Raw genomic sequence first — 15,860 nt, 5'->3', positions numbered from 1 at the left:
AAACCAATTCGGATGAAATATCATTTATATCTGAATTAAATAATTTATTTGATGTTAAAAGTTCTCTCCTCTCTGAAATAAATATCTGTTATAAATGAAAATAACGATGTTCTTATGAATTTTTAGTGATCTTTACTCTTGTTTGATTCCTATTTTTTTTGTTTCGAGTTTTTATCATACATAGTTTACAGTGCCGTTGATTTTGTCTTTTTTAAAAAGTAAAATCGCAAGTATTTTTATTATTTAATTCAGCGTATTACAAACGCATTCATCTAGAAAGTTAGCGTATCCTCTGTGGTAGACGGATCATTGGTTAGAGTGCCCTTGCCATCAGGAATTCGAATATTTTCGTAGTTTTCTACACTATGTAACTCAAATTCGCTAGTTCCATCTAAAAAGTCCTCCACGAAAGCAAATTTCACCCAATACTTGATCCAGGAGTTTCCTTGTCTTCTGTATTGGGTTAAAAATTACAAAGCTACGCAGTTGAACATAGGTAGTGATAAATTCAAAATTGAATTGATTGTTCACCCAATGATATAAAATAAAATAAAATATATTGTCAATATGTCTCATTCATTACTTTTCATTGTGTCACATATTCTGCTTTCCTAAATTTAAATATTTTTTTTCAAATACAATTGATTATTTTTCAAATCCAGATATCCTTTCTTGTAGTTACTGTTAACATATTTAAAAAAATGCTTACATGAAGTTATAATCATCATATGTTTAATAAACAAGAAGATTTTTTTATCGACTTTTGAAGAAAAAGAAAACAATGATGACCAACCACCGGGATTGGTGAGCGAAACGCACAGGGGATGGAGCCTCCTAGTCTTTGTTAAATTAACCATGTAATTATGTTAATATTTACACAAATGCTTTGATTTTTTAAATTAAGTATTACAAAATTATGTACATAAAATTAATTTCTTTCACTTTATCGTAATAATATCAATTTATTTCAAACAATGGTGCTGATCTTATATCTTTTCCTTTTTTTCTCTCATATTAGCTAGCATTGGAAGCATCAGAACAATCAGACTGCTGGCAAAGTTCATCACAGCAAGCAAATAATAAAGTCCATCGTATGATCCTAGATTCTCCCTAAAATATCCTGAAAAATGTAAAAAGATTCATGCATTATCAATGTGATTTATGCAATGTTTTGAACATTTGTGACTAATTATGTTGTGTGACTAAATAATATGCGGTTAGCTATAAGGAGAAATATGGCCAAATCTACTTCGGAACAAATATGACAAATGCAGATTTGAAAATTTTTTTAAAATAAAAGTTAAAATGACAATTTTAAATGTTAGTTCGCTATTATTCTCATTATCAAAGAGTCAATTCAAAGAAGGTAAGTAGATTTTTTGGGGGGAAAGGGGGGGAATGCAATGTTATTGTCGCTTATTAAAATTGTTTAGGACAACACTTTTGGTAAAAACACCAAATCTAAAAGTAGTATTTACGTGTAAATACGACTGTTATTTAATAAGAATTCCTTAAACTTATGAAGTACTGATCTGGAAATAATAAGGAACAGTTTTATTTAAAAATGTCCCATTTGGAAAAAGTGATTTATCTCTATATTATACCCAAATACTTTATATTCTGTTTTAAATAAAGTAGAGAAGATCAGGTCTTGCTATCAAAAAATACTTTCAATTACTTAAATTGATGTTTTTTTTAAACACCAATCCCGCAATGAACTGATCTTTGATACATACAGTGTTCCTAGTAGAACACTAAAATCAAGCATCACTGACTGCGGTCCGAATGCGGGTGGGTGACCACTTAAACGAGTCTGCAAAGGGACAGAGGATGAACGGTATTGGCCCTCGTTAAATTGTTCTTCCGTAAAGTGCTCGACGTCGAGCGCAGGTCGTTAGGCTACCAAAGTGGGGTAAAAATTATTATTAAAATTTTTTTTTGTAAATGAGAAAGAATCTTAATTTAGTTTCATTTAACTGTACAGCATTCATTCACTTTGATGAATCTTTTAATATCGCAAAACTTGGTGAATGAAGGGACAGACTATCTTTTGAAAGTTTTTGGAATGCAAGAAATGCATTTAGCAACAGATAGGCGATTTATCTTAAAAAGGATTACCAAACTTGCGGATTTTGCACATTTCAGGGGTTGAAGTTACTAGGCAATCTTCGAGTGTTTTTGAAGGGGAAAAAGGCTTTAAGTACCATGAGCTACAAAAAGTGGACCAATAACCTGAGAATGTCTCTCTTTTGGCAACAAATTTAAAGCCAAAAACGCGAACGCTATGTTGCAAAAAATAAAATTAGAGCTCTATATTTATAGACCTCGCCAATTGAACGAATTGAAATAAAGTAAAATTTTTTGTATTCTATTGTCAACATATAAACTTAACAGGGTGATAAAAGTAATCCACGCTCTAAGTGAAATTAGATTGAAACTGATTGATAAAATTTATTTTTTAAAAATTTTAATCCACTTGACTTTTCGCATATTTTCCTCACCAATCTGTGCCTGCATAACGCACAGAAATTGCAGAAAAATTCTTAGAATTGCCTTCCCTTAAAATTTTTTTACAATTCCAAAAAACAATTGCCATAGAATTTCTCCAAAATTAATGTCACTATAGCTTTATCAAATAAATAGAATAATTCTTACCTATTAAGGGGGACACTGTAAAACTTAAGGGTGCGTACAATGAACCATAAGAGGCAATGGATAGTATCTGTTTATCCTTTTCAATATATGCATAACTCATTCCAGGGCATATGCTCAAATATGCTCCACTAGTAAATGTCATTAACATATTGCCCGATGCTAACATTGCAAAATCTTTTGCTACAGCAATCCAAATGCTTGAAATAGAAAGTGACATAAATAAAAGTGCGCCCATCTTTGCTATTGAAAGATAGCCTTTATCTGTTACCCATGCGAGAGCTACGCGTCCAATTATGTCTGTGATTGGGTTTAGTGTCAAAAGGTATATTTCGAAACTCCTATCGATTTCTTTATCTCTGGAATAGTCTATTAGTGTAGTAAGCCACACATGATATGTGTAAACAGCAATACCCTGTATGAACGTCAAAACTATAAACGTTGGATCTCTTAGAACGTTTAATGAGTGGAATAAGTTTTTGTTCTTTCCTTTATATTTGTCAGATGTTATTGCATTTGAATGTTTCGCATTGGTAAACTCTTTTTGGATGATTTCTTGCACGTTATTATTTGAAGGAGCGATATCAACGTCTTTTAAAACTGGTTGAGGATGATCTTTTTTCTGTACTTGTACTTGGTAATTTTCAGAAATTATTTCAATTTTGTTTGGATGTGAAAACCTTTGTGAATCAGGTTTCTTTAACAGAGTTAAACATGAGCACCCTTCTTGGCTATGCTGCATACATTTTGGAATTTTCTTTTCAATGAAAGTTGAAGTTATTTTCACGATGTTAAGATCATCCTTTAACTGTAGCGTTTCTGAATGACCTACACTATCTTTGTTGGTCCTAATGCGATTTGTTTCTGTAGCAAATGTTTCCTCGTTATGAATTTTGCCTTGCTGAGAAATGGTTTCATGTATCATGTTATTTCGGGTTACTTGCATTTCAACTTTAGGTGTAATTTTTTTCGGCTTTTTCAGTATCATGATTAGAGGAAGTGAGTTGAGTAAGATAGCCGAAGAAAGCAATAAAGCTCCTGAAACACCATACACGTCTAAAAAATACATTATAACACCGGGAAAGGCGATACCACATATGCCTGGTCCAAGGTTAACTATTGCATATGATATAGTAGTTGCATTGTGATCAAAATGACTTCTTATGATAGATGGCAGTAGCGCTGTACATGTCATTCCAAAACCTATGATAGAAAAAAAATTAACACACTGTGTTGTCTATTTCCCTATTTTAGTTTATACGCAAAAGAAAATTGTAAAATCGGAAAAAAGATGTCAAAATTAATTCCCGCGATTGTTTTCCAAACAGTAACATTTGCTTATTTGATAAAAAAAAATGATTGTTGCTTATGATGGTTCGATAAAATATCAGTAAATAATTGCGATTTGTAGTATATTTAACACAATATTAAATATCACTTTTTAACGAAATATTAAATTGATTCAAATTAAGCAATATCGCCAATTACATTTGTTAGCAAGTATAACAATAGTAAACCGGTTACCTATACATTTAGAACCTATACATTTATAAACATCGTTCTGTTCGTTTTGTTATCACGAAAAAAAATGCTTGAACAATAGTAAAAAAATCAAGAGAAGATCAGTAAAATGATGCCAATTGGCAGTATCTTCTTGTATATATGATTAGGGGGTGAAATATCTAACAATCATATTTTTAAAATTGAAATTAAATTTCTAGTCAAAAATAGAAAGCTTGGATTTACAACAAATTATGAAGAGATTAATAGTAGAGTTTATTTTAAGAGAAGTACATTGAAATTAAATATGTTGGGAATATCATTGTAACAAGACAATGCCTACTTCCAGTTTTTAAATTTGTGGTGAATTCCAATTTGGTTAGTTCTTTCGTTTATTCGTTTTTATATACATGTCTAAAAATGTTATTATAAAATACTGCCTACTGTAGATGCTTTTTTTCCAAAAATAATTATGCTATTTCGGAACACTCCTCAATTAAATTAATGGATCATTTTTGAGATTCGTGATTATTCGCTGATGAAGTACGTTTCTATTAGCATCATCTATATACGGTCATATCTATCATGGTTATATCTGCTTTTGCTATTTTGAATATCAGCCATATAGCTAAATAAAAACACAAACATGTTGTTGTTGTGGCTTATCCTACAAATGCCTGACGATGTCAGACAAGATCCATCAGACCGTTGACCCTAAGAAAATCGTGGACCAGAAGTGGGATTGAGCATATGCAGGATTGCCACAGGCGACTAAAATGCAACTATTTTCAGCATGAGGCGACTATGGCAACTTTTTTTTGCCTGAAAAGACTAAAAAAGCAACTATTTTCAGGAAAAGGAGACTATTAGGAGACTTTTCTGTACTCCTAGCAATGTTTTTTTAGCATAATTGGGTTGAAAACCTGCCGCGAAATCTTCTGAAGACGCTGAATTTCTTTTCTTAGGAAATGTAAAATAAAAATAATAAAATTTAAAGAAATTAAATAAGTAATTAAAAATTAAAAAGTTTTAGATTGCAAATTTGAGTCATCACTTTTTAATGCGTTCAATTTGCATAGATTCTAAGTCTATTTCATTTCTCGATCGCCTTTTGAACGATTATTGCTAAGAAATTCTGCATGATTTTAAAAATCCCAATTTTTAATACGATGCATGAATTTTGAATTTGAGTATTCACTTTTCACAATATATATATATATATATATATATATATATATATCTATATATATATATATATATATATATATATATATATATATATATATATATATATATATATATATATATAGATATATATATATAGATATATATATATATATATATAGATATATATATATATATATATATATATATATATATATATATATATATATATATATATATATATTATATATATATATATATATATATATATATATATATATATATATATATATATATATAGATATTTTTTTTATATAAAAATTTAGTGCTAGAACACTAACGTTTACATAAAAATTATCGTATTTGCCACCAACTTGACTAAATGTATGATGGTATATGACAATTAAGTCATTTAATAAAATTTTAGAGTTATTTTTGCTGAATTTTTGTTCTTATTTAGGCAACTATTTTCATGCTTTAGGCTACTAAAATCAACTATTTTGTTCATTTTTTTCTGTGTCAACCCTGTATATGTCGTCTCTAGAAAGTCCCTAACAGTACAGGATAAACAAACATAAAATTTACAATATATTGAAAATAATTTATTCTTAACAAAATTTACCATAGAATAATCCTATAGTGACGGATAAAGCAATGACATCTTGGGCAAAGAAGCTCGCTGTTAATCCTATTACACAAAGACAGCAACCAACCAAAGTCATGCAACGAAGACCAAACCTTTCCCCCAGAATTCCATAGATCGGACCTGATGAAAAAAACTTTTATTGGTTTTCATGCTGTTATTCAATAAAATTGATAAGCAGTGCGCAAAATAAAAAATCTTAAAGGTTTCAAAGGAAGACCTCAAATATGCTAATTAATGCAGAAGATGTTCTCATTGGATACTAAATATGCTTTTAAACATGAAATTCTATAGAACAAGGATAAGGTCAGTAGCCTTTTAACAAAAATGTCAGAGAAAAATTAATTTTTTAAAATATATAGATTATTGGAAAAGTCTGAAATTCAGCATTCTATAGAATATCTAGGCATATTTTAGAATACTTGAAATTTGTGAGCAGAGTATGAAGTGAATAAACATTCAACACATCGCTTACTCATTCACATGATCAGACCGAAGTATGAAATGCATCAAACATTTGTTAAGATGCATGAATATTGCTTAAGAAAAATGTGAGAATAAACTTTTTTTATAACATATAGGTTAGTAAAAAAGTCTGAAATCCGGCATTCTATAGAATATCTAGGTATTCTATAGAATATCTTATATTGAATGTTTAAAATTGGTGAGTAAAGCATGTAGCGATTTAATATTTAACACACTCCATACTCATTTTCATGAAGAACAAACTTGCAAAGTATGAAATGCATCAGGCATTCTTTAAAATACATGCTTTTTTTTAACCAAACAATATAAAACCGAAACCGCGAATAAAACTGATTTTCTTATAACATATAGGTTGATGAAAAAGTCTGGAATCTGGCATTATATAGAATATCTAGGTATTTTATCGAATACTTCAAAGTGGATAGCAAAGTATGAAGCGATTTAGCATTTAATTCATTGCTTACTCATTCGCAAGAGAAATAATCAAACAAAGTATGAAACACATCAGGCATTCTACCTAGACCTACAAAATTTCTAGATCATCTGTAGAATACCGGCTTACCATACATTTCTTCTTGTTACATATCAACTGCCAGCGTTTGTTCGTTTAGTTTAGAGGAATGATTTTTTAGCGGGTAATGATATAAAAATTACTGAGATTTTTAAGTTTTTTTCACACCTAATACCATTTCAAGTAATTACTAGACTTTTTATATATGTGTTTATATAATTCGTCAGAAGTGTGGTTAATATTACTTTAAATAATATTAATTAAATTAAGTATAAAATATCAAAGTATAATTTTACATTTCAAGGACTTTGGAATTGAGGAGTCAGAGAAAATTTGCAGCCTGAGAATTTAAAGAGATTTTTAATTTATGAAAATCCTTTCCTCTTCTTTCACTACAGCACGTTACTAGCCAAGGCAATCCTGAGTTGTCTTTGCTGTCTGGTCCTATCCACAAAATCGTTTAGATAAATATTCATTAAGTAAACAAAATTATTATTCCAAGGAATATTAAGGCCCTTGTCACAAGCTTAATACCACTTTTTGAGCCTATGTTTAACAGAATGATTGAAAAACATCACTGTGAAATGCCTGGGTATTCTATACTTAGGCATTTCATAGAATACCTTGCGTTCACACATATTGTCAGCATTTCATACTCTTCTTATATTTTTAACGTTTTGTCAGCAAAATCTGAATGAATTAATAATATTTATAAAAAGTTAGAAGCAACTAAAAATATTCAATAGTAATAAGGGTAAACGCTTACCCGATGAACATCTTACAAATCCTAACACAACGAATGGTATAGATGCACTTTTTCTATCGATGTCGAAATTGTCTACGAATTCTGCATAAAATATTGCAGCTAACCTGTACACAGGTGCAAATAAACAGTAAATAACAGCACAAGCAACAGCAACAATCCAGCTTCTCCAGCTATTAAGACCGGTCCTTTTCATTACAATATTAGGTCTGGAAAAATTGAAAACTTAATTAAAAAATCAGATGATAAGCATTAAGACTAGGAAATTATATTTAAATATTTGTAAAAAATTCATAATTAATCAGAGAACAGACATTCCTTACAGACTTATATTTTAAATTTGAATATCTTTGAAACATACATTAAATTTAAAGTTTGTATTATTTACTTAAGGAAACATTCATGTACCCCTCTAACTCAGAATTTTTATTTAATATATTTTAATACATTTTTCATTCTTTGTCTTTAGGTCAAAATAATTGAAGTATTTTATATTAAGCATTTTGATAATTTATGGTTATAAAATACAGCTTGAAACATCGGTGTCTTCTTCTGCGTTAAAAGTAAAATCTTCCAAACACGGCTGGCTCACTTCAAAACAAATTTTTTTTTCAAATCTGCACTTATATATATATATATATATATATATATATATATATAAAATATATAGAATAAACACTGGTGTAATGTCTGCTTCAAAGAGAAACCTTTTGAAATTAATTATTTAAATTTATTGGGCGTAAAACACTAGTGATAAATAATTCATCAATCAAATTTATCTATTCTTTTATGACTAAAAAAATATTTCAGCTCTTTTATTTTTTTGTGCTAAATGTATTTAAGTATTGCATTTTGAAAATATTCGGCATTATTAGAAGATAATTAGTATAAACTATTTAACGAAGTTCTTCAACGAAGGAATGGTAGATACTAGTTTTTCATTACGACAAAATCTTCTCAATTAAATTTCATAATCACACTTTATAATAAATCACATATAGCTGTTTTTGAATATTATAATCTTTTCCCAAGAATTAAATATATAGAAGTATATTACTGAAATATAATACATAACTGATCTATCTGGTGATACTTTATTTTATAACTGTTGTTGAAAAGCCGATCTAATTTTGCGTTTGCGATTACCAATGTTCAACTCAATAATGCTCAACTCTAATTTATCTTGTTGTTTTGAACCCAATTCAAAAGGCAAGGATGAGAATTGGGAAAGAATTGGGCGAAACTTGCCTTCGTGGAGGACTTTTTGTTGGAACTAATCTACATTTATGTTACACGGAGGAGACCACGAGAACCTCTGACGGCAAGGGAACACTAACCCATAATCCGTCTACCACTGAGGATATTTCACTTCAGCACTGTGGTCGATGCAAGCCAGATGCGGAATTTGTATCGACTAGCAATCGCTGGAATTCGAACTCGGTTCATCTCATTGGAAGGCGAAGGCTCTGTCCCCTGAGCCATCGCGGCTGTAATGAGCTTCATGTAAAACAGCGCTCAATCAACATATGTGGTTAAAATAATGAATACAAAATTGAAAAGGATTATTATGAGTATAAATTAACTTTTAACTATACTATTCAACGATCTCTTTGGAGAAAAACATTAAATAACTTCTTGTTGTAACCAAAATTTAAGTAAGAATTTATCAAACAGGTTTGTGGATGAAATTGCATTTTCAACGGGGTAAAGTGTTCAGATTCAAAATTTGCCCCTATATATAATACCATACAATAATGGAAGAGAGGCTTTCAGATGTTGAAATTTTTTTAAATTTCTCATTGAAATACTTAGGATTATTTTGTAATATTATAAGTGTTTAGTTCCTGCAATTTATCATACTTATCAATAATGGTTAATGGTTATCAATAATGGTTTGAGGAATTGGAAATAAATTACGAAAGAAAACACGCACCCTATTTTTAAACACCCTACGTCAAAAAATTAAGCAATACTCTCGTGACTTGTATCGATTATTTTGGTTATTATTTGCAATTATTGCATTAAATTTCGTATTCTTAGACAAATTATTTATGGAGATAAAGACATTTTTTATAAAAAAAGTATTTTTTGTCTTACATATTTTTGCTATAACTTTAAAAACATTCAATAAAATTAAACAAAACTTTTGGAGTATTTTAAAGTTGATTACAAAAGTATTGTTTTAAAATGTGAAGAAATTTCATTAAACACGCTCGGAAAAATTTAAAGTTTTTTCTTTTTAATTTTGTAGTTGTTCGCAACTAATAGAAAACATCTGATTTGAATATCTTAAAAATTCAGAAGGTTTCAAGAAATTTTCTAAGAAGTTTTTGTACTTTTTAAAAAGAAGTTTAAATTGATCGGAGATTTTCTAAAAAATGTATTATGTAGTATGGTAAATTACACAACTCCTTAATAACCTATACGGAACCGCATGTGCCTTGCAAATGAATTACTTTAAGTACTCATATCTTGCACAGTTCTTAATGAATTTTCTTCAAATTTTGAAACAATAATTTTGTAATTAATTTAAAATTACTCAAAAAATTTTACATTTATACCAAAAAAACGTAAGATAAAAAATTAGTTTTTATTAAATGTCCATATTTCCATAAATATTTAAGTAGGTTCACAAAATTTTATGCAATTATTGCAAATGACAATCAAAGTAATTGACGCCAGTTACAGACTGCTTAAGTTACTTATTGCTTAATTTTCTGCCTTATAGAGTTCGAATATTTTTTCGTAATTTATTGTCGGTCCCGCTAACCTCCGAAGGCTTCAAACCTTATTGCTAAGTATGAAAAATTACATGAACTAAACATCTCTGAAGTTACAAAATAGATCTCTTAATATTTTTTGAAAAATTTTAAAAAAATTATCAAAAACTGAAAATGTCTCTTCCATTATTGAAGGGTAGTGTATTTGGGAACTAAATTTGAGAACCAAATTTGTGTCAAAACAATGCAAAAAACTGAGATAATTTAATACCGTAAACCGGGGCGAGTCTACCCATTTTTTCAGTTTGTCAACTTTCAAGTGGTCAAACTTTTGTAAATATTAAAGAAAAAAGGCTTTTAATAGGTGTTTCGGAATCGCTATTTATCCCTCTTTAAAGCTGTGAAATCGATTTTAGAAAATATTAACAGTTACGCTGTTACTGTATATTTTTATAGAACTGCTGACAAATCTCTCGTATGGGGCGAGTCTACCCATTCTACTAAAATGAATGTTAACATTGTAAATAATCAAATTTTACTATTAAATTGTTATTTTAGTTACTATATAGGATATTTATGAAGCAAAATTCATAACTTTATTATATATTCCATTTTTTTATTCATAAAATAGCACAAATTGAGTATTTGATCAATTATCACATTTTGATCACAGTTTTGTCTTTATAATCATTAACATTATAAAAGAACATTTTTTTCTGATTATTGTTGATAAAAATAAATTAAAATGAATATAAATTTGCAATTAAATAATTAATAAATAATAATAATTAAAGATTATTAACAAAATCGAAATTCAAACATTGGGAATCATGAAAAATTTCGTATGAATATAATTTTGAACCATATGTAATATAAATAATAATTTATTTAACTTGCATTAAATAAAAAAAGTTAATTTTGTAATATAAAAATTTAAAAAATAAGTAAAATAAACATATTTTATATTTACATTTATATTTAACCTATAAATTTTCTTATTAATGATAAATTTATCGATGCAGAATCGAAATAATATACTCAAATTCATTTAAAATGACTTAATTTTAATATAAACAAAGTTCTAAATTATATTATTATGCTTTATTAAAACTAAATACGAATGGGTAGACTCGCCCCGCGAATTCTGGCTTTTTGTTTACAACAGCAAAACTTACATTCTTTTTGTTTTTTTTTCATATAAAATTAATGTAATCTTAGTCTTAGATAAGTTTATCACTTAATCAAAGTGAAAATAGTAATAATAATAATATACTTACGGAGCACCAACTAAAAGTTTGCTGATTTTCAATACAAATCTATCAAAAGACGTTTGAACAGGTCTGTTAAAAAGACACCAAAGAAATAAAAACGGATCAAACTACTACAGCGCCATCTTCCTTAGAGTCTGAACTAAGTCCTCCGTCGGTAAAAATTTTTTTATTTTCAATTTAAAATAGTGAAAATTAAATAAAACTAAAATGGGTAGACTCGCCCCGGTTTACGGTACATCTTAATTTGATGCAACAAATTATTTATAATGAAGAAATAAAAATTATTGCATAACAATAGAGGAGGTTGCTTATGGAAATGTAAAGGAGGCAAAGCCTTCTACTTAATAATAATTATATGAAATGAAATACATTCTTACCTTCATTTGAGTATGATGAGAAAAAACCTTTTCCCCATACAACTTAAAATCTTTTTTCCCATCAAACACACAAATCTGATTATCGACTGTATTTTCTTTTCGTCAATTGACACACCAACAAGATTACAGTTGGTTAGAGATTAATATCTACTGACATTGAAAGATTACCTCCCTGAAATAAAGTAAAGCCAGTTTTTTTCGATGTTTGATAGGTTTAAGAATCCTGTGTTTAAAAATAACTATAGCAACTATAAATTTAGCTTATCAGGCCCCAAGTCCTTGATTTTCAGGAACGTGTTTTTCTTTTCTAAGAAATAAAAACTGAAAACCCAGTTATATACTAATCAGAAATTATTTTATTTAAAAAAAATAAGGAATTTCGTTTTCACCCGCTATATATAAAAAACAGCCCTCTCTCCATTCATTACTAATTCTCTCATTTCTCAAGAAGTTAGACAGCTAAAATGAGGACCACGTGCTCTTTATGAGGTAAATAAAAAAAAAAGAAACTGAAAAAAATTAATTTAGATATTTTGTAGTTGTCGGGGTATTTAGGGGTTATTAAAATAATCGACTGTTATGTTGAAAAACTAAGAAAAAAATTATTTCGATATTTTGTAATTATCAGGGTAGTTGATATCAATAAGGAAGATTGAAAAATTTCAATTTCCATATTTTTTTGTTATCGAGGTATTTAGGGGGTAACTAGCCTTAGCGACTGTTATGAAGAAGAACTAAAAAAAGTTTTTTTTCGATATTTTGTTTTTATCAGGTTAGTTGAGATAAATAAAAAAAAAAACTGAAAATTTTTAATTTCGATATTTTGTTGTTACCAGGATATTTAGGGTGTAATTATCCTAAGCGACTATTTTAAGAAAAAACAACAACAAACTTTTTCTCGATATTTTGTGATTATAAGGATAGTTGAGATAAGTAAAAAACTGAGAAATGTTTATTTCGATATTTTGTAGTTATCTGGGTATTTAGGGGGTAATTAGCCTAGTAGAATGTTATGAGGAAAAACTAAAATGAAGTTTTGTTTCGATATTTTGTAGTTATCGGGGTATTTAGGGGGTAATTATTCTTATCTACTGTTCGAGGAAAAACTAAAACAATGTTTCATTTCGACGGTTAACACGATAGCTGAAATACTGAGATATTTTAAAACATTTAAAAATTTTGGCAACTTATTCGGCAACTCGTTCTCTTTGTAGTGACTTGACGCATCGAAACGCCATTTCAGAAGATTCAAAATATGCAGATTCCTTCTATAAAATTTTCATCCTCATTTTTACATTATTTAAATATACATGTATAAAGTGATAAGTATATTATTCCAAATATACCCATACTTATGAAAATAATTGAAATTGAAGCATTCATCAATGAATCACCTAAAAAATAAAATTAAAGAAAAAGCGGATGCACAGTGTGCAAAAAAAGGACGAAAAAACGGACCACCCGGAATAACTTTTGATCTATCTTCACGATTTAGGACTTAATCTTAATGGTTCGAAGGGAAGACCTGAAATATGCTAATTAATTAGTGATAATGAAATTTTAAGTTACGAAATCAAACACAAAAACGTACTTTCTCCGAATAAACAAACATTTTTTTGACGAATTCAAATTTTTGTTTGACTAAATATAGGGGCCGGCCGCAATCTGGGAAATACCTTTAGTTTAGTCCATAGTTTGGTCGGGAAAGCGATCAAAAGTATAGACCACTCAATGATAATTTTATTTTTTGCGTATTTCACCATATGTTGAGAGCTTTTTAAGTGAATTGAAAATTTTTTACACACAATTATAAAATTCCTTTATCCAAATCACGTTCAACAAGTCATAAAATCAGTAAACGTATTTCTTTTAAACTGCTGTTTGTAGAAAATGCAACACCATGAAGGAATCATCAGAATCAAATGAAATTCGCAGCAAATGTCAATTATAGGATATTATGCAAATTAATAAAGTTTCAGAGCCATCGCGCGTGCGTGGCGCACGCAGCGCCCTCTGAATTGATGCTGAAAGCGTATAAATAAAGTGCTGTAGCGGGACGTTGAAAATAGTCTATGATTATTTGTTAGTGGCAAACGTTTAGTGAGACCTGAGTATGCCTCCACGACGGAAGAATAAGAAATTCAAGCAACTTACGGAGTTTGAACGAGGGAGGATAATCGGCCTTCGAGAAGGAGGATTTTCCTATCGCGCAATAGCAGCTCGTATGCAGCGGAACAGTTCCACAGTGATGCGAGTTTGGAAGCAGTGGACCGACGAGCACCGAACAACTCGAAAAACAGGCACTGGACGACAGAAGGTGACGTCAGAGCGCGATGATCGACACCTGCTCCGCATGGCGGTGAATGATCGCACAGCTTCCTCCAGGCAGCTGGCAGCACATTGGTCTACTGCTACAGGTGTACAATTGTCGGATTCGTCAATTCGTCGTCGTCTGCTGCGCCGTGGATTGCGTGCAAGGGTGCCATTATACAGGATTCCCCTCACGGCGGATCATCGACGGCTGCGTCGGCAGTGGGCTCTTGAGCACAGAGACTGGCGAGCTGATTGGCACCAAGTTGTCTTTTCAGATGAATCACGCTTCAATTTGTGGACCCATGATGGCCGTGTTCGTGTTAGACGTTATGCCGGTCAACGCTGCCTTCCTGAGTGTATTATTGAACGACATAGTGGTCGAACACCCGGAGTTATGGTCTGGGGTGCGATTTCGTATCATGGACGATCCAATTTGATACGAATTGAGGGTAATCTCAATAGCAACAGATACGTCCGTGAAGTGCTACAGCCCGAAGTCGTTCCTTTCCTTCAAGGCATCCCTGGAGCTATCTTTCAGCAGGATAATGCACGCCCACATGTTGCGTGGACTGTTAGAGACTTCTGTTCAGCACAACGCATGCAACTTCTTCCTTGGCCTGCTTATTCGCCGGATATGTCGCCTATTGAGCACGTGTGGGATATGGTTGGTCGGCGTCTCACTCGTGATCCGCGTCCTGCAGTTTCCAAAGACGAACTTTGGTTGCGCATACAAGCGATATGGAATTCTCTTCCTCAAGCAGATATTCAACATCTGTTTGACTCCATGCCACGTCGTATAGCAGCACTTATTGCAGCGCGTGGTGGCTGCACCAAATACTGATTTCGGACGCTTAATTTGTTTCTTTTGTTTTGAAAATTTCATCATTTATTTGTATCAGTACAAGTCGTTTCTGCATTAAATTTCATTTGATTCTGATGATTCTTTCATGGTGTTGCATTTTCTACAAACAGCAGTTTATTTAATGAAAATATTTATATACCAATTATGTAGGATTTGTTTATCTCAGAAGAATGTTTATTCCATTGTATTTTTGCAAAATAACAGCTGCGACTAATCGTAAAACGATGCTTTTTTATTCAAAAAATACCGTTTGCGTTATTTAATCAACATAAATATGGTATTCAAAAAGATAAATTATATTTTTTAAATTGCAAGTCTACTTCGCAGTACTACTTTGTATACACAATGATAATACTGTAAAATGCAATTTGTAATCTCTAAAAATATTTATTTATGCACAATAATTTCGTATCTCAAAATGAAACAGACAGAACATTTATTACTTCACTGTTTATGGCAGAATTTTTTTTTCTCATACTTTAGAAAACCGTTTTGAAATGTTCATAACTAGAACAAATCTAAATTTAATTCAAACGAAGTTAGATAATATATATTTTCCACTTACAATACTGAAAATGGTAAATTAACATAGTTATAT

General features: G+C 30.2%; 1 protein-coding gene across 1 annotated transcript; it reads right to left on the bottom strand.

Annotated features, from left to right (window-relative positions):
* Positions 1 to 575: 575 nt before the first annotated feature.
* On the bottom strand, positions 576 to 12,800 carry LOC107450707 (putative monocarboxylate transporter 5). Its single transcript, XM_016066561.5, has 5 exons — positions 12,088 to 12,800; positions 7,723 to 7,928; positions 5,939 to 6,082; positions 2,622 to 3,855; positions 576 to 1,137 (listed from the first exon to the last, which is right to left on the bottom strand). Exons 2-5 carry the CDS (start codon positions 7,913 to 7,915, stop codon positions 987 to 989), a joined length of 1,722 nt encoding a protein of 573 aa, XP_015922047.3. The 5' UTR covers positions 7,916 to 7,928; positions 12,088 to 12,800; the 3' UTR covers positions 576 to 986.
* Positions 12,801 to 15,860: the final 3,060 nt, after the last annotated feature.

The sequence above is a fragment of the Parasteatoda tepidariorum genome, chromosome 9, assembly GCF_982258835.1.
Source record: "Parasteatoda tepidariorum strain Cologne lab strain chromosome 9, Ptep-v5.0, whole genome shotgun sequence".
In the NCBI taxonomy this organism is placed as follows: Eukaryota; Metazoa; Arthropoda; class Arachnida; order Araneae; family Theridiidae; genus Parasteatoda; species Parasteatoda tepidariorum.
Note: the sequence above shows the minus strand (reverse complement) of the source record. Positions and strands in the feature narration are given on the sequence as shown.

Excerpts from the sequence above, each read along its gene's own strand:
- LOC107450707 (XM_016066561.5), bottom strand. The coding sequence starts at position 7,915 with ATGAAAAGGACCGGTCTTAATAGCTGGAGAAGCTGGATTGTTGCTGTT. Across the intron at positions 3,856-5,938 it reads CACTATAGGATTATTCTATG|GTTTTGGAATGACATGTACA; the intron begins GTAAATTTTGTT and ends TTTCTATCATAG. Across the intron at positions 1,138-2,621 it reads ATTTATTTGATAAAGCTATA|CTTTTTACATTTTTCAGGAT; the intron begins GTGACATTAATT and ends TAATGCATGAAT.